This window comes from Odocoileus virginianus, chromosome 14 (genome assembly GCF_023699985.2).
Source record: "Odocoileus virginianus isolate 20LAN1187 ecotype Illinois chromosome 14, Ovbor_1.2, whole genome shotgun sequence".
Taxonomy (NCBI): domain Eukaryota; kingdom Metazoa; phylum Chordata; class Mammalia; order Artiodactyla; family Cervidae; genus Odocoileus; species Odocoileus virginianus.
The window spans coordinates 28,117,040-28,136,317 of record NC_069687.1 but is presented as its reverse complement, the minus strand read 5'-3'; the positions used below and the strand labels follow the sequence as shown (position 1 = coordinate 28,136,317).

General features: G+C 44.0%; 1 protein-coding gene across 6 annotated transcripts in view; it reads right to left on the bottom strand.

Moving 5' to 3' along the window:
• The window catches only part of PDZD2 (PDZ domain containing 2), a 395,186-nt gene that overhangs the window by 52,059 nt on the left and 323,849 nt on the right, over positions 1 to 19,278 (bottom strand). For all 6 annotated transcript variants that reach the window (XM_070476533.1, XM_070476532.1, XM_070476535.1 and 3 more), the window contains one exon: positions 2,730 to 2,841. In XM_070476533.1, coding sequence (XP_070332634.1) covers positions 2,730 to 2,841 — 112 coding nt within the window. The remainder of the gene's footprint in view (positions 1 to 2,729; positions 2,842 to 19,278) is intronic.

Genomic DNA, 19,278 nt, shown 5'->3' with positions numbered 1-19,278 from the left:
ATCTTTCAGACAGCTGAGGCAGAAAAACAGTTGCCAAAAACTTCTCTAACCCATTTTTCCACCCCCATTGTCCCAAGTCTAGACCCTGGTTTTCCTCCTCTTGTGTTCTGCCCAGTCCTGCCAGTGTACTGGCTTTCCTTCATCCTGCCCACTCTGGATGCCTCCCCCGGGCACCACAACTCAGACAGACCTCAGTCTTCACAACTTTTGTGCATACTTCATCATGACCTGCAACTTGAGAATCTTCCTGTCTGAACCCATTCAAGCATCTTCCCCCCTTGAGAGTGGAATGAGAACAATGATGTGAAAATGACAACGACGAATGCGATATTAACCATGACAGTGATGACAGACAGAGGCAGCCACCACGTGGTGAGGGCCTATCGCAGCCACATTTTGGAATGGCAGTGCCATATGCATTCTCTCTACTGGATCTCTCAACAAGGCCAACTTAGAAGGCACTCACATTGATGTGCACAATACATGTACATTACAACCCTCATCTTATTGGTGAAAAAGCTGAGACCCAGAGAAACCACCTGTTCCAGGTCACACAGCCAGTAATGGCAGAGCTGGGAACTGAACACAGCTTTTCCTGACTTTGTACATGTGCTCCTTCTACTATATTTCCTTGTTATGGCCTTGGGGAAAATACAGGAAGAGAAGGCGGCATGCATCTGTGGCAAACAATAGCCAGTTCTGGATTTAGTACTCAGTTGAATGTCCTGCATAGTTTAAATCAATAGTACGAACGTGGAAAGTCATGGATCTGAAAGGTCATCAGCTAGGATCCCCTCCCCACATCATAAACCCCCAGTCTGGGGAAGAGAATTCTCTCTATGACCCTCAGGAAGCTGAGGGGTGGTGGGGAGAACTCTTAAGGGCAGACTGAATGAGCGGCCTTTGGGATCCCCTTAATTTCTCTGGTTACATCCATAAAATGAGGAATGTGACTACACTGGTTTCAAAGGTCACTGTATTTTCCTAGAACTCTATGAGCCTTCCCTGGGAACTGTTTATAAGGTGCTGATCAGACAGCTGACCTAAAGACCTCCCTCCCCTGCCCAAACACACAGGATTTAAATGTATTCCTCTCAGTCGATCCTCAGGGCTGAAGGGGAGCTGGTCATTTTCCCCCTGTGAGGACCATCAGCCTGACCTTTCTCTTTGGTCTTATTAACCTCTGGTCATTACACTTTTTGTTACAAACCGATGCCCTAACAGACATATATGACACTACCTAATTATTCTGAGTTATAAATAGAAAGCAACTCATTTTGTTACTCAGGTTTTCTTGTTTTTAAATGGATGTATATTATCCTAAATCTGCCACCTTACCTGAGAATAATAGAGGGGGAGGCAATGTGGGCTGGAGAGGCTCTTGGTTGGCAGTCATAGACACCACCCTACCTGTCCACTGATGTGGGCAGCAGAAAGATGAAACTGACCTATTGGGGGGATGGTAACACACCAGGCTTTGTGCCAGGTGCTTTTATGTGTGCTTTTGTTTTGTTCTTATCTGTTCAACCTTTTAAAAAAAATTTTTTTTTTTAAACTTTTATTTATTTTTTTCATTCATCTTTATTAGTTGGAGGCTAATCACTCAACCTTTTAAACTCGGGACTATCTTCTCCTGTTTTAGGTGAGAGAGGAAGTTTACAGAGGTCCAACAACCAGCCTAAGGTCACAAGGTAACTTAAGAGCTGATGGGTAAACTTGATTCCGCCAAGCTTCCAAACTCTTGCTTTTCCTGCAAGACCGGATGCCCTTCACAGGTGGGTAGCCAAGGGGTAGTTTCACCATCAGACCAGTAGACACAGTGCTGAGGGCCCAAGCCAATCTTAGGGGCCCACAAAAATGTTTTAATTTCTTTAAAATTCAGGAGGAAAAAAAAATGAACATAACAGTAACTAATAGATGATAATGAATCGAGCTTGTACCTTTATATGAATCCATCCATAAAATATAATTTTTTTTTTCCTCTTGTTTTGTAGAAAAAGTTTGTCGAGGTGAAATTGCCTCAGATATTGTCACAAGAGTCACAATGTGTTCACACACAGTCTCTGACTTTCTTTCTCAGGGCCTAGGCTAGCTGCTAGGAAGATGTGCCCAGGAAACATCAGATCTCTTTGTTACAAAAGCTACAACTACGTCCCACTGGCCCCTCCATTTAATTGAGATGCACATTTGATACTTAAAAAAAAAAACAAAAAAACCCAGTTCTTTGCCCCAGGTTCTGGTGGGCCAGCGGTTTGGGGAATAGGTATGTTTGCTGGAAAGACAGGCCATCAGGAATATTCCACAGAGAAAGGGTCGCCTGAAGTAAATGAACCAAACACAACAGGAAATTTACATTTAAGCAGAGACAAACAGAGATGTTGACGTTCCCTTCATTATGACTCAAATGAAAATACTCATGTGGGCAGCCAGGCTGAAGGCAGTTATGCCTGGGGCATGCGCCATCAAAAACAAAACAATTTGGAAGTTTTATGGAAAAAAGATGGTTAGATAGCATCACCGCCTCAATGGACATGAATTTGAGCAAACTCCAGGAGATGGTGGAGGACAGAGGAGCCTGGCAGGCTACAGTCCATGGGGCTGCAAAGACTCGGACATGATTTAGTGACTGAACAACAACAAAAGAAAAAAAGGCTCATCAAGCTAATAACCTTATCTTCCCACTCCTGAGGCCGGAAGCTCCCAATCAGGCATGCAAAGAGTCCACTTACCTGACAGGCGACTCTTGAGCTTCATCTTACTGCTGCCTTGTTTAGGACTTTCCAAGTTCCCCTTGGATTCCTCAGGGCCGCAGGCATCGTGGGGCTCCTCTGTTCCAGGCATCTGAAATGCAGAGGGCACAGAGGTGATGGGAGAGGTCAGCCCACGTTCACTTATGCCATCTCCTCCAAGATCTTTACCTCAAGGCTCAAGGAGCAGGAGTACAGGTGTCACATGAGAAAAAAAGTTCATGGGATCAAAGCACAGCCCTTCAGATAATCTGGAACCACAAAGCCTCATGCTGACAAGACAAGTTCCTCCTCAGCATGAATCTCACTACACAGGATAGAACCAGTTCAGTTCAGTCGCTCAGCCATGTCTGACTCTTTGTGACTCCATGGACTGCAGCACACCAGGCTTCCCTGTCCACCACCAACTCCCGGAGCTTGCTCAAACTCAAGTCCATTGAGTCGGTGATGCCATCCAACCATCTCATCCTCTGTTGTCCTCTTCTCCTCCCGCCTTTAATCTTTCCCAGCATCAGGGTCTTTTCTAAAGAGTCAGTTCTTCTCATCAGGTGGCCAAAGTATTGGAGTTTCAGCTTCAGCATCAGTCCTTTCAATGAATATTCAGGACTGATCTCCTTTAGGATGGACTGGTTGGATCTCCTTGCAGTCCAAGGGACTCTCAAGAGTCTGCTCCAACACCACAGTTCAAAAGCATCAGTTCTTCGGCGCTCAGCCTTCTTTACGGTCCAACTCTCACATCCATGCATGACTACTGGAAAAACCATAGCTTTGACTAGACGGACCTTTGTTGGCAAGGTTTCAAACTGGAAAGGGCCCCTGGGGTCATTTTGTTTCTTGAGAAGGAACATGAGTTTGAACGGACTCAGGGAGATAGTGAAGGACAGGGAGGCCTGGGGCACTGCAGTCTCTGGGGTCACAAAGGGTCAAACATGATTCAGCGACTGAACAACAGGTCAACGGGATATTCCATGTGCCATATTCCTGTTAGAAACAAACGACAACCCCAAAGTGCTGTGGCTTCTGCTAAGCCCCACCAAGACTTCATACCTAAAGGACCTGCTTTTCTGTCTATAAAACCTTCCATTTCGTACAGAGGTTCTTTCTACTTTCTAGACAGGATGCTGCCTGATAAAAGAATTGCTGAATAAAGCCAATTAGATCTTCAAATTTACTCAGTTGAGTTTTTTTTTAAACACTCCTTAGTACTGATTACCTTCCAGAATCAAGCAGCACTTAAGATACACAGAAGTCTCTTCATAATCAGCCCACGTCTGTAAACTGTAAATCCACATTACCAGACACCCAGAGGTGAAAAAGAAAGGATGACACCAAGACCCCTTAGCCATCCATCTGAGAAAAGCCCAACAAGCTATGAAATGCTATGCTTATTAGAGACGGAAAAGGAGAGTTGAGAGTGTTTACAAAAACATCTGGAGGGTAGATTTACATGTACAAAACTTAGGAGACACACCAAACAAATGAGCCTTGTCATTTGAAATTGTACTTTCCTTTGAGGTTCTGGAGGAAAAAAGTCAAATTAATTAAAAGAGATAAGATTTACACTATGTATTTTAAAAAGAAATAGATGATATCCTTTACCACTCAGCAGTCATTGGAAAGCCATGTAATTATAATGTTAAAAAAAAAACAACCTGAATTTTAACAGGTAATAAAAAACATACAGAGTATATAAAATTCAGTTTATGAAAATATATAAAGTAAGCAGTAAGAGTAATCTCCCAGGTAATCCCCATTTTATAAGGCAACTGTTTATATCTAAATCTAACCTGTTATATTAAAAATTTGGACGATTCCCTCCTCCCCCACAAGTTCAAGTATCTTTTGGGATTAGAAAGGAGAAAAGAAAGGTTCTGAGAAATGAGGAGATGTATGCAAATTGAGGAAGAGGCTTTGGGAAAAGAAATTAATCTTGATACATAAAACAAAGATAAATTTGGTGAATTCCTACTACAGTGTCAGAGACTGGCAGGTCTCCAGGTTTAAATTATGAAGTCAAGGCAGGAATGGAGTCCTGAGGGCGAGTTTAGAGATTCTCTAGAGGGACACCTTTCCTAACACCAAATTGGGACATTAATTCCCACACAGTGCAGAAGAAGCCTTGTGGAGACATGCCAGGGTCTGGGGGTGGGGGTGGGGGGTTGCGGCGGTTGGGGAGAGGAGACATGCAAATAGGAATAATCCAGAGAGAAGCCTCAGGGCCTCTCCTTTGCCCGGCCTAAGAACTTTATGTAAACAATCTGTCTGCAGACTGTTAACAGCAATTACTCGAGAGAGAGTAAAATTCCTGGTTCATTCTGGTTATACCACGTGACCTAGGCTCCCAGCGATAGGTACTCCACAGTTTGCTGGGCATCACCTCTGGTGCCCATTACACGGGTGGCTTATGACACAGCAGTCAAGAGTCAGACCAGCAGAAAGGCTGACGGAGGGGCTCACGCCGAGAGGAAAGCAATCCCAGCCTACAGTTCCGAGACCCACGGGGTTTCCTCCTTCCATCCTCCCCTCCAGTTTTCTGGCACAGCCCCAGGCGTGCACACAGTCAGAGACACTCTGGAGACGACAGATGCACTCCCAGAAGGAAAGCAGCCTGCTCGAGGCGTCCCAGCTCCTTACAGACAGGGCTGCACAGTCACTTACTCTCCGGATTTCCAGCTTCGTGTACTACCAGGGTACTTCCCGCCTCCAGCTGGAGATGCTTCTCCGTTAAGTTAGGACTCTGAATGATCAATACTGTATCATATAATTCGCTCACCTCAGTTTTTTTTTCCCATTTAATTTTCACAGCAAACGTGTCTCAAGGTAAATATTATCATCTCCATTTGACAGCTGAGATCTGAGACCCCTCCAAAGGAACACCCTTTTGTTTACAACATATACTTGGGATCTGGGCTTCCTTGGTGACTCTGTGGTAAATAATCTGCCTGCCAATGCAGGAGACATGGGTTTGATCTCTGGGTTGGGAAAATCCCCTGGAGAAGGAAATGGCAACCCACACTAGTATTCTTGCCTGGGAAATCTCATGGACAGAGAAGCCTGGTGGGTTACAGTTCATGGTGTCAAAAAAGAGTCAGATACAACTTAGTGACTAAACAACAACAAAACTTGGACTCCAGGACAGATTACATGGGAAGAGTGTACAAAATGAGTGGTGTAGAGTTTTATGAGCTTTTTTTTAACATGCAGAATCTGAAGTCTTTATGATGCAAACACGCATGCTGTAAACTCTTCTTGATTTCTAGAATCTGAGGAAGGTGGTTTAGCAGAAGGAACCACAGCCTTAAGAAACAGTATTTCTTTTTTTTCAATCCTGAAATGCACCAAAGAATGAAATGAGATTTGGTTTCTATGATCTATAAAATATCAAAAGACTGTACTAGAGAAGTCTTACACTTAAGATGGTATGTTACATAATTACCGAAAGCCTACAGCTAAAAGTGAAAATCAATTAGGATGGACCCAGAGATATCTCAAAGGTGGCAAAGGGCACTGTGATGAGCTCAAGGGGGAAGGGAAATCTTATGTCAGAACCCCCTGACTGTGTAAGAAAAATGTTCTGAATTTAAATGGAACCATTTCCTCTAACCATTTTCAGTAACAAAAAACTGGTCTGCCATAGTTTTAGGAAGCTTGTAAGTCAATGAACAGATAGGTTTCTTAGATCCATTAGTTCCAGATTATTTTAGGAAGTAGCAACATACACAGTGCAGTTTGGCTACAGTGAGCTTCTCTCCAGTCTTATGACTATTGTCTGAAAATGTCCACACTCTAAGATTTGCTGTACTCTTTTTTTTTCCCCTCAGACACACAGAACAAATCAAACTGTTCTGGAAATGATGTCATCTTAGTTGTTCTAAAATGAAATGTGCAAAAAGTTCTCCTGGAAGGCCTGTGATTCAGAGAAACAGTTGATATAATCTATTATTCATCAGCCATTTCTAACTCATGTGTCATATAACAATGCCATTATACTAATGGAATGTAGTATAATTTGCCAATTTCCAGGTTACAGCCTCTCTGTTGGCACGGTTTCCCACACCTATAGTCTATGAGATTCTGTCTCAGTGAAGAAGAATCTTTAGTGCCTGGTTTTAAGAGCAAGGTGATAGGGTAGTGTGTTTAAGAATCCAGTTGCCTGGGCTTATGTCTTGGTTGCACCAGTTAGCAGCAATCTAGGTACATCAGTCAACCTCTTTGAGCTCTAATGCTGTCATTTGAAAAACAGGACTTGATGTAAGAGTTAAATGATACTAGGCTTCTGACTGGAGAAGGAAATGGCAACCTATTCCAGTATTCTTGCCTGGAGAATCCCATGGACAGACTACAGTCTATGGGGTCCCAAAGAGTCGGACACGACTGAAACAATTGAGCTTGCATGCATGCAGGCTTCTGATTAAAGATGGTAGATTTCCCTCATAAAGCCACACTAAAATGGTGATGAAGATTTTTTTTTTTAAATGAAAGATATAATCCCACAAAGACAAAGAGAATAGAAGACAACCGTAACACAATTCTAGAAACCAGTACGCTAAGGTATGGTCATAGAACCAATCTGAGAAACTGGAGCTAGAGAAAGCCCCCAAACAGCTCAGTTTGTGCACAGACCATTCACGAAGGTTCAGGAGACAGATGAGCTCTGGAAGTGGAAATGAAGGCAAGGCTGAAGCTTTGGTGTAAGAAACATCCCAAAGAGTTGGAAGTGATAACACAGATTAAGGGTGTTATCTCACCCTGATTTTGAGGGTGAGTCCCAGGGGTCTAGACAAACTTTAGAGAATTCATAAAAGCCCAGGTTATGGAAGTGGAATAGAATATGGGCCTCTCTAATTCACCACTGCCCTGGTCCAAAGAGAACCAACTTCCAAAGGAGGCACAGGACTAAGCTAGAATCTCCCCATTCCTCTCAGCTCCCAGGCTTACTCCAGAGATGCAGAGGGAGGCTCCCAGCTACACCCAAGTAGCCCATCCCCCAAAGAATGTGGGAGAGTTGTTATCATCAGGTTGCTCTCTGTTCAGAATATTTGTTGTTATTCAGTCATTCAGTCCTGTCTGACTCTTTGTGACCCCATGGGCAGCAGCTCACCAGGCTTCCCTGTCCTTCACTATCTCCTGGAGTTTGCTCAAAGTCATATCCATTGAGTTGGTGATGATATCTAACCATCTCATCCTCTGTCTCCCCTTCTCCTGCCCCCAATCTCTCCCAGCATCAGGGTCTTTTCCAATGAGTCGTCTCTTTACATCAGATGGCCAAAGTACTGGAGCTTCAGCTTCAGCATTCAGAATACAGGTATTTTAATCAGCAATTGTATAAACCTCTGTTCTACTCTCCATATGAACTACAGGCACAGGAAATGTTTATAAAGTATAAGGAAGTTTACATGTACCATAGGTAGTGACATGTATCATGCCCATATTAAGAAAGCACTGATGTTGGAGACAGTTCTTTGATTCTGTAAAGTAGCAGTGATAGTATTTATTTTTAAGGGGTTAAAATTACCTCATTAATTATCTTACAGAGTTACTACAAGGATTAAATAAGAATGTGCTTGAGGGGCTAGTAGAATACCTAACTCTCTATCATAGGGGTATAGTGAAAGTTTAGTTGAAATAAACAAACAAACAAAACCAATCCTCAAGCTTTCTCCCCACCAGATCTCAGGATGCTTCTGGCTTTGATGATTATATTGACAGGTGAGTGCTGCAATTCATGGGGTCGCAAAGAGTCAGACATGACTGAGAGACTGAACTGAACTGAACTGAACTTGTTAGTGGTAACTACCTGCCAATGCAGGAGACATAAGAGATGAGGATTTGATCCCTGGGTTGGGAAGATCCCCTGGAGAAGGAAATGGCCACCCACTGCAGTATTCTTGCCTGGAGAATCCCATGGACAGAGGAGCCTGGCGGGCTATGGTCCATAGCATTGCAAAGAGTCGGACACAAATGAAGCGACTGAGCACGCATACCACAAGATTATACTACTAGAGTGCAGAGAGACACATTTCAACTTCATACCTACAGAAAGGTAGGGATTTCCCTGATGGTCCAGTGGTTAAGACTCTGAGCTGCCAATGCAGGGGGTATGGGTCTGATCCCTGGTAAGGGAACTAAGACCCACAGGCTACATGGTATGACCAAAAAGTGAAAAAAGAAAATAAAAGAAGGGTAGCAGATTTAATTAATGAATAAAACAAAACAAATGAGCACCGAAAGAGAACATGCCACCTTATTCATCTCAAGATGAAAGAAAATTTCCATAAAGTGACTGCAAACCTAACAGTTGAGAAGGCAGTTTTAAAGGCATGTGCCTGGAGCACTTAGTTTTAAAAAAATCAGGTTTGCAAAGGATACCATGGAGGATTTGAAAACACACTCTGGTCTTATAATCAGAATAGGAGCAGTGGAAGAGAGAATAGAGAGTACATAACGATTAACTAAAGGAAGAGATCTTAGTGACAGACGGGACAGAGAGAAGGGAGAGGAGATGGCGAAGTCAAAGGCAGCAGATGAATAAGGAAAAGAGACGTGCAGCTCCTGACTGCTAGTCTGCAAGTGGGCATCACAAGAGTGACAGACACTGGTACTTCCTAGTGTAGAGAGGGTGTCTGGGACCTAAGGAAACCCAACCAAGGGAGGGAGGCAACACCACAGAGAACAGGATGCAGCGACTCCCTTTGGGGATTCCAGGCCCAGAAAACAATGAGAGATGTGATTTATGACCTGCAGATGAAGCGCTTGAGCAAGACAACTTGGAACAGCTATTCCAAGACAGATCAGAAGAATGTCTGGACAGATTCAAAGGTGAGGGGTGAAGAAGACCAGGAAGAGTTAAAAAAAAAAAATCCCTCGGTAAATTTTACAGGGACAAAGATTTTTTTTTTGACCCCGACAACAGTGGCCTGGAAAATAAATGAACTCAGGACAATAACCAAGCAAACAGGCATGTCAAAGGGGAGGCGGGCAGGATGGTAGTAAGCCAGAACTTGACGTTGGTCATTTCCTGGGTGGAATTAGCCACCTTGGAGGTGGTGGTGGTCAGGATGTACTAGAACAATGTATACTTTAGTCAGCGGAAGCCTCACTGATTCCAACACTTTCACAATGATGGGCTGCATATGACAGAACCTACAATAGTATTTTAGAAAAAATCCAAGTCAGAAAGCAAAGGAGAGGTTAAAAAGGCACACAGATTCAGCAAGCAGGGCCATGAAAGAAGAAAGGAATCTTTGATAGAAAGAAGAAAGGTTAAACAGAAACTTAAGTGAGTCTTTCCAAAGGAAGGGAATGTGAACCACTGGAGGCAAATCCAATTACTGCCTGGCCCCCAAACAGAGTAGAAGGCAGTGTTGCTCGATCCCTGGAATATTCAAAACCTGAGGAAACACAGATCTCAAGAAGCAGGTGGCAGAGGTATTAGCCTTTACCAGCTCATGAGGACAGAAGCCTCAGGACTGCTGATAGCAGGGCTGGTTCATGCATCTGCAGAGGGAGTTTTCCCAGCTGAGTAAGTTGGAGAGGAGAGACACACCTCCTGCAGGCTAAGCACTTTGATGCCAAGAGGCAGTGGAGATGGAAGAGGGAGCCCAGGACTGAAAATACTGGCTCCTGAGAACTGGGAGCTCTGCCAGAGACCCAGTTCACACACCCAATGCACTGGGAGACCTACGCGTTCATCTTAAGGTCTAAATGCAGATCAAGAAGCTTTGGAATATAAGAGAAAGGCACTTTCAATAGGACTAGGTTGATTTTTCCCCACTCAGATTGAGAGGTAGATTCCTGCCTGTGGATTTAAGTTCATGGTCATAGACTCCAAACAGCTGCTATAGACTGACTGGCATCTTTTTAAGAAAAGCCAAGAATATTGAACTTGCTATCACTGAGTCTGTGCTATAGTCCTGGGAGACAGTTCTCCGTGGTCTCTCCCATTTCCCTGTGGCTTGTGAGCAGACTACCTGCCTCCTGAGCAATCTGCATGCAAGTCAGAACCGGTCACGGAAGTACAGGAAAGGAGTACAGCAAGGCTGTGTGTTGTCGCCCTGCTTATTTAACTCATATACAGAGTACATGATGTGAAATGCCAGGCTGAATGAAGCACAAACTGGGATCAAGATTGCCGGGAGAAATATCGATAACCTGAGATATGCAGATGACACCACCCTTATAGCAGAAAGTGAAGAAGAACTAAAGAGCCTCTTGATGAAAGTGAAAGAGGAGAGTGAAAAAGTTGGCTTCAAACTCAACATTCAAAAAACTAAGATCATGGCATGCGGTCCCACCACTTCATGGCAAATAGATGGGGGAACAATGAAAACCATGACAGACTTTATTTTCTTGGGCTCCAAAATCACTGCAGATTGTGACTGCAGCCATGAAATTAAAAGACAATTGCTCCTTGGAAGAAAAGCTGTGATCAACCTAGACAGCATATTAAAAAGCAGAGACATTACTTTGCCGACAAAGGTCCATCTAGTCAAAGCTATGGTTTTTCCAGTAGTCATGTATGGACATGAGAGTTAGACCATAAAGAAAGCTGAGTGCCAAAGAATTGATGCTTTTGAACTGTGGTGCTGGAGAAGACTCTTGTGAGTCCCTTGGACTGCAAGGAGAGCAAACCAGTCTATCCTCAAGGAAATCAACCCTGAATATTCATTGGAAGGACTGATGCTAAAGCTCCAATACTTTGGCCACCTGATGTGAAGAACTGACTCAATGGAAAAGACCCTGATGCTGGGAAAGATTGAAGGCAGGAGTAGGGGACGATAGAGGATGAGACAGTCGGATGGCATCACCGACTCGATGGACATGAGTTTGAGCAAGCTCTGGGGGTTGGTGGTGCACTGGAAAGCCTAGTGTGCTGCAGTCCATGGGGTCATGAAGAGTCGGATATGACTTAGTGAATGAACAACAACAATTGGTCCATTTACTCTTTGTTCATTTACATTTCATCAAAAAGTAAAGTACACAAGAGACATGCTGTTGAACAAATTCAACTTTCTTGGAGCTGACAGAGCCATATTTGTTCCAGTGGAAAACAGCCCAGTCTGCACATGCTGAACAGAACCATCTCTCTCCTCAGCACACAGCATGAAGAATCTCATTTTGGGGGAATTTCCAGGTGGTCCAGTGGTTAAGACTCCATGCTCCAATGCAGGAGGCACGGGTTCAATCCCTGGATGGTGAACAAAGATTCCATATGCCATTCCATATGGCAAAAAAAAGGACTCATTTTTATAAGGTGGAACAAAGTAAGAAATTGGAGTGATCAAAGGGGGTCATTAAGTACTTTGTTTTTTAGCTCAAAAGGTCAAGTAAGTTTAAGTTTGGATGTTAACTATTTTAGATTTTAACAACTTTGGATTATGACTTGCAAGGGGTCTTAATTTACTGGTATTTTAATTATTTGAATATCATTATTATGTTGACATTTTATCTCATTGTAGAATCTTCTGAAAAGTGGCACTGGACAATGTGGCTAGAAATAATTTTGGATGAGAAACAGCATCAAGATTGACTTTTATCTTCTGGCAAATTTTAGTCTTCTGGAGGTGGGGGGCGAACCATCACTACCCATGAGACAGGCCCCCTGGGTCCTAGTAAAAGTCTAGGACTTCAGAAATGTCCTATAACTGCTGTCCAAAGCATTTACAAGGTCTCCTGAACACACTGTGACTAATACAATGCTTAACTTCTAAGTGTCATTTGTCTTTCTCAGCTAACTCTTGAAGCTTTACAAATATAGCATGCAAAGTACAGCTTTCATCTCCAACTATTTACATTGAGCAAGTACATCTGATTCCAGGGAAAACTGCAGAAAGAACTGGGTGCACCCAGTTCATGCCATGTTTTTACTGTCCCCAGCACTTGGGGGAAAAAAAAATCTGCAGATGTGACAGAAGACACCCAAGCTCCAAATCCCTGGGAAGCTGTGTTGGCTCATCCCCTGGGTCAGCATCTACAGACAGGGGATCGTGGTGATTTCTCTTTCATGCCTCAGTCACACTAAGCTTATTTTTAGGCTGCCAGAGGAAGCTCATTTTCCAAATCTCTGGGGCAGATGTTCGAGTGACCAAAGGAGAACCAGATGGCCATCAGAGAGGCCAGTGCTGGGAATGAATAACCATTCAGAAAAAAAGGAATCGGAACAACAATAAATCAGCCAAAAGGAGCAAGGAGCCTGCGAGTTGACTGCAGAAATTAAAACAAATCTCCCGCTTCACTAGGCTCGTTGCTTTCCAACAAAGAGACTAACTCAGGACTGAAGAGGAAAACAGTAAAACTGGAACATAGAGCTGCACCCCCACTCCCACCCCCACGCTCTGGTCTACACGGAGTGTCAGATGCAGCTGGGGGAGAAACAGCAGCTGATGTAAACCGAGGCGCTCAGGCTGGCTCCGCAAATGAAATAATATTGTCCTTGTTCTATCTGAGTCCATTTCCCATTTCCTTCCATTTATCATCCCCAAACAATGTGAACGGGCTTAACATGCTTCGGTGGTGAATACTTGAGTGACTCTTATGCATACAAACTAAGTCGATCTCGTGGTCCTTTTAGAAAGGTGGGGCAAAGAAATCACCCTTAAGGGCAGAGAAATGTAATCAGTCATTGGTCCTTCCCATGGTGGGTTTGTCTGTGTCACCTTCCCAAGGAGAGGACACTGTCCTCCAGGGACTCTCAGTTCATAAAAAATAACAGGAGACGCTGATGCAAGAAGGAGAATCTGCATGTGTCCCTCCTTGGTATCGGTTTCAAATTGGGCAAGGCGGATCCAGACATTCTCTACAAAGCAGGGAGCTCTCACTCTCTCCATGTCCCCATGACCTACTGAGAATACTGGGGTCTGCAGCTCTTCTTTGGGTTTGTGGGCTGGCGAATGAGGGCAGACCCTTGGGTCATTCCTCAGCAGGAGCTGGCCTTGGACACATCTCTGGGAGCAGCAGAATACTTTATCCTCAATTCCACAAAGCTAAAATTGAGGTTGTGTGTGTGTATGTAGGAAAACCTCAAGACACACAAAGAGTAGATGGGGAAGAGCTATCAAAAAAGAAAAGCCTAAGAAGTAAACAGGAAGATTGGCAGGAAAGAAAATCAGAGTGAAGTGCCCTAATGCGACTGCTGAGTCAAATCCAATTCAGCAGTTAACAGTAAACACACGAGAGTTCTCCAATGCTTTTTTTCTATGCAAACATCTTAGAGGAAGTCTTACATGATCCTATGGCTTATTGTCATAGAAAAAGGCTGTTTTAACTGGACATGCCTTTTAGGCAAGTTTTAGATAAACAGTAACTGGTCGTGTTGGGCACAATGTGGTGAGATTTTGGTCTGCTGCCAAGTTCCAGGCAGTATCCTAAGGTCTTCTGCTGCCTCTTCCAGTTCAATGGGAGCTGTACTCTGAGGTCCTTATTCTCCAGAAGTGGCACTGAGTTTATGCTGATTCTATGGGGTATGTTTCTAAGGGCATGTAGTTCTTAAAGAATGGGACTGGCAAGCTGAGACGGATTCTGTGGAGCCCGCATGCGGAGCAGCAACAGGAGAGGCAGTCCTGAGCTCACATAGCATCTCCCACAGCTGGGGTGGGCGAGCTGCTGCCTGGGGGCTAGATCTGACCCCACACCTGTTTTTGTAAAGTTTTACTGGAACACAGTCATACCCATTAGTTCGCTTATTGCCTACTGTGGCTTGTGCACCACAAAGGCAGAGGTGAATGGCTGCAATGGGAATGGTTTGGCCAGCAAAGCCTCAGATATTTATGATGTGGTTTCTACAACTGCTGACTGCTCATCTATAGGAATAATTCATACCCTAGCCCTACCCACTGCCCCACTTTCATCCCTATCTGAAGTCGCTGGGAACAAACTGGAGAATTTTTTGGAAACAACTTTATGAGTTGAACGGAAAGTACTGACAAGCAGAAGCACTTTAAAGAAGCTGCTACTGGAGCCGAGGCTTACTGGTCTACCATGGTATTTCTTCTAAAACATCTTTGTCATCCAGGCTTTTATGGTTTTATCTTTAAATTTCGTTTTAGGACTTCCCTGGTGGTTCAGTGGTTAAGAATCTGCCTGCCAATTCAGGGGACATATGTTCGATCCCTGGTCTGGGATGATTCCACATACTGCAGAACAACTAAGCTTGTGAGCTGCAAGTACTGAAGCCTGTGTGCCCTAGAGCCTGTGTTCTGCAACAAGGGAAGCCACCACAATGGGAAGCCCATGTATCCCAACTAGAGAGTAGCCCCAACTTGCCGAAACCAGAGAAAGCCTGCACATAGCAAGGCAGACCCAGCGCAGCCAAAAATAAATGAATAAAATACATTTTCAATGAATTTCGTTTAAAAATTATTCTGATAAGAAACTCATCTGAAGTAACAAAAATTCTCTTTTCAAAGTGCACATACTTTGCAAGTGTCACTGGGCCACAAATCAAACTGGTTTGATCAGATTACACTGTTAACATTTTTGATATCATTTTGGGTACGAGCACGTATTGCTTGCTTATTGATGTACAAAAAACGGGAAGGGTTTTGTTCACGTTTTGGTCTCTGTTGTTGGTGATGGTGGTCGGAAAAGGGGTGAAAATGGCCTGGAGAAGCAAAGAGCAGAGGCTTCTTGGAAGGGTGCAACCTGCTGGGGGACAGAGGAGACCGTGGGTACCTCAGTGGGGGGTTCAGAACAGAAATGAGGGCACAGGGCTCCAGGAAACTGGCAAGAGAGGGTCCAGCCAGGGAAGACGAGCAGATGACAGGAGGCTGGGAGGTTCAAAGGCAAACAAAATCAGGACTTCCCTGGTGGTCCAGTGGTTAAGAATCTGCCTTCCAATGCAGGGGATGCGGGTTCGATCCCTGCTTGGGGAACTAAGATCCCACATGCCAAGGAGCAACTAAGCCCGCACACCTCACCTAGAGAAGCCCTTGTGTGCTACAACTGGAGAAAGCCTGCACGCCTTAACTACTGAGATCAGGTGCTCTAGGGTCTGTGCTCTGCGACGAGAGAAGGCCACGTGCTGCAACAAGGAGCCTGTGCACCGCAGCGAAGAGCCTGCAAACGCAGTGAAAACCCAGCACAACCACAATAATAACAACAACCTGAAAGGTAAACAAAATCTCACTTGAAATACTGTTTAGGACCACCCCCCTGCTTTCAGGGAGAGGGAAAAAAAAAAAGGAGAGGGGGAAGGAAACTCCCTTCTTGTTGGTAACCAAGGAGCTTTGCTTGCAGAGCCCAGCGCTACTGTCTGCCGGCTGGCCTTGCTGCCTTCCTCCACTGGGCAGCCACTGCTTCCTGCCTTTCCATCGCCGTGGCCATGACCCCTTAGTCCAGGCTCTGCTGATGTCTCTGTGGAGCTACAGCAAAGACCTCTGCCTCCATCTGCCTTTCTTCAGCCCAGCTCCTCCTCTACGTCCACTGCCTGAGGAACCCCAAAACAAAAACTCTAACCCTAGCACTCAACTTTAAAACCATCAATGGGAATACAACTTGTAAAATGAGCCACAGCTTTTTAGTGTGGAGCTAAAAGCAGGGGCTGAACATCTGCACTTAACTGATGAACTGCTGATCCCCGAACAAGCTTTAAAATCTCCTATTTGTGGACCACTGTACATGTTATTTTTCCACTCCAGGATGTCACCCATGCCTGTCGGTGTTCCTGTGAAAATCCTATGGAGTCTGCCAAATATCACCCCATCCACTGAGCCCTCCCCAACCCCTGGATGGAATGAGACATTCTTCTTCCACGTCAATATAGTATACGACTCCTAAAGATGTATTACACAGAGTTGGTGAATATAAAAGTATAGAAATAACTAAAATACATTATGGGATATGTGTAACAAATACTGTGAGAGAGGAAGACTGATTGCTACCTCTTGGTATTCCCCAAAACACTCAGCACAGCACTCAGCATGTAGATGGTAATGTCAAGCTGGCTACAGTCCAGTGTTGGCTGGTACTATGACGGGGATGCCTGTGAGCCCACATTATCAACTTCTGAGGTTGTGTGTGGTGTCAGTGGGAAGACTGTTGGGAAGAATTAGAGATGTCTGCTCTAGGAGCTGAACAGGGGGTTTGTGGTACCAGGCAGGCTACTTATCTGCCAGAGCTAGCTTAAAAGATAATTCCACCAATATTTATTATTTGTGTTTCTGGGGGAAATAAATTTGAATATCAGCTTTACCAACACATTTTAGAAAACATCTCCCCCTTTATAAATCAGGAGGTGTCTTCTGATTTTTAAGTTCCAGAATGTGAGAAACAGACAAATGGAATTGGCAATCAGAGAAAGCACAGATGACAGGACGCTAGAGGGATTAGAAAAGTCTCTAAGGAAGGAGGACTGCAGAATCTCAATGGTCAAGAGTAGAAGGAAGGATATCTCAAGGCAAGGAGTAGAGGAAGAAGCAGAAAGGAGAGGCATGGTTTTTTTTTTTTTTTCTGCAAACATCATTCACGGAGCTAAATCAGTACTTACATAAAAAGCTAGGCAAGCAAAAGCAAGCAAACAAACAGCAAACAAAAAGCTAGGCAAGCAAACATGGTAACAATAGGGGGCGGGTGGGGAGAATTCTATTCATTTTAAATAGCTCTGCTTCTTTGAGAAATTTCTGCCCTGGATTCCAGAGAGGAACTTCTGATCTCTCATATTTTGCTTTGTATTTATTTCCAGGCTTTGTACTATCATGTTTCGTACAATGTGATGAAAAAATGGGGGAAAAAAAAAGACCAGTTCCAAATCTTCCACTTCTCATAAAGTCTTCAAGTCAGGTCTGTTTTCTTCCTAGCATACAATGCATATTTGTCTAATTCATCTATGTCAAAGCGATTTTCCTGCAAAAGACCCAGCACGGTAACTGGAATTGAAACTAAGTGGAGATATTCTGCTTCTCTTAAGAGAGTGAGAATTTGTGTATCAGCAGCATCTCCATGTAAAATCTCAAAAGGCACATACATCTCACAGATTTCTGTTACCTTAAAAGGCTCAATAAAGCTCATAAACAAGTAAGATGTATTACCTAAGATATATGGTACACAAATAGGTCATATCATCCTGTTTTTCCCCCTGTGTAATTGCCATTATTTTGTCTATTTCAGTTTCATTTCTCAACTGCCACTTTCCTTCAATCTTAATATGTTCTACTTTACATTTTAATGTGCAGACCACAGACTTAAACTCCCAGTGGACATACAAAACTAAATTAATAAAGATGATATTTCTAAGAGGAAAATTCATAATGAGGGACAGGGCTGAAATACCATCTTGGAATACCTTAATGAATACCCAAAAAACTGGAACCAACCTACCCAAAATGATAGAGTCACTTCCTGACCCCTACGGTGTTATTTTCATAAAAGAAATTAATTTTAGGGCAAAGAAACTTTATTACATGCCCATAAAATCCATATTTTATTTCCACTGGAACTTGAAGGAATTTTTCAGATCCAAAGACAATAATAAAGTGGACTGCATACTAAGGGGATTTCTTTAATGCGTATTTCATACGGCTCCACGCTGTGATGTCAACCTTTATAGATTGTGTAGCCATCAGGCGCTCTCAGCATAGGTTCATAAATTATAACTCTATGCCACTATACTAAAGTATACATACACTTTAAAACACAAAACAATCTAAAAGGAGAGAAAACCTACACAACTTCTTCCCACACTCCAAGGGACCATCTGGCTCCTCCCTCCAGCTCCTGCCAACCCTGCCCTTCACTCTGGAGACCCCTTCGCTATGAGGCTGTAGAGAGAGAGGTAGAGCGAAATCATGTCCGACTCTTGCGATCCTATGAACTGTAGCCTGCCAGGCTCCTCTGTCCATGGGATTCTCCAGGCAAGCAACCTGGAGCGGGTTGCCATTTCCTTCCCCAGGAGAGCTTCCCAACCCAGGAAGTGAACCCAGGAAGTGAACCCAGGTCTCCCGCATTGTAGGCAGATGCTTAACCGACTGAGCTAAGTGGGAAGCCCCAAAGCTAGTGACAGTCGCTCAGTCGCGTCTGACTCTTTGTGACACCATGGCGTATACAGCCCATGGAATTCTCTAGGTCAGAATACTGGAGTGGGTAGCCTTTCCCTTCTCCAGGAGATCTTCCCAACCCAGGGATTGAACCCATGTCTCCTGCATTGCAGGTGGATTCTTCACCAGCTGAGCCACAAGGGAAGCCAGGTTGAGGCTGTAGACTACAATATTTGCTTGTTTTTTTTTTTTTTGGCTGCACCTTGAGAAGTGCGGAATTTCCCTATCAGGGATCAAACCCATACCCCCTGAATTGGAAGCATGGAGTCTTAACCACTAGACCACCGGGGAAGTCCAATATTCGCTTTTCTATTCAAATCACCTAGGCTGTTTACTTCCTTGAGAACTGCAAATTGCTTAGATGAAAATGCAGCACAAAGCCAGGTAACAAGTTGGAACAGGCCCCAGAAAATGTGCCACGGGAATAAGCCTAACTCAAACTTCAGCAGTTTTCTGGGTAATGCATCCAGGCCAAGCAATTATTCTTATTTCCACTCCCCCCA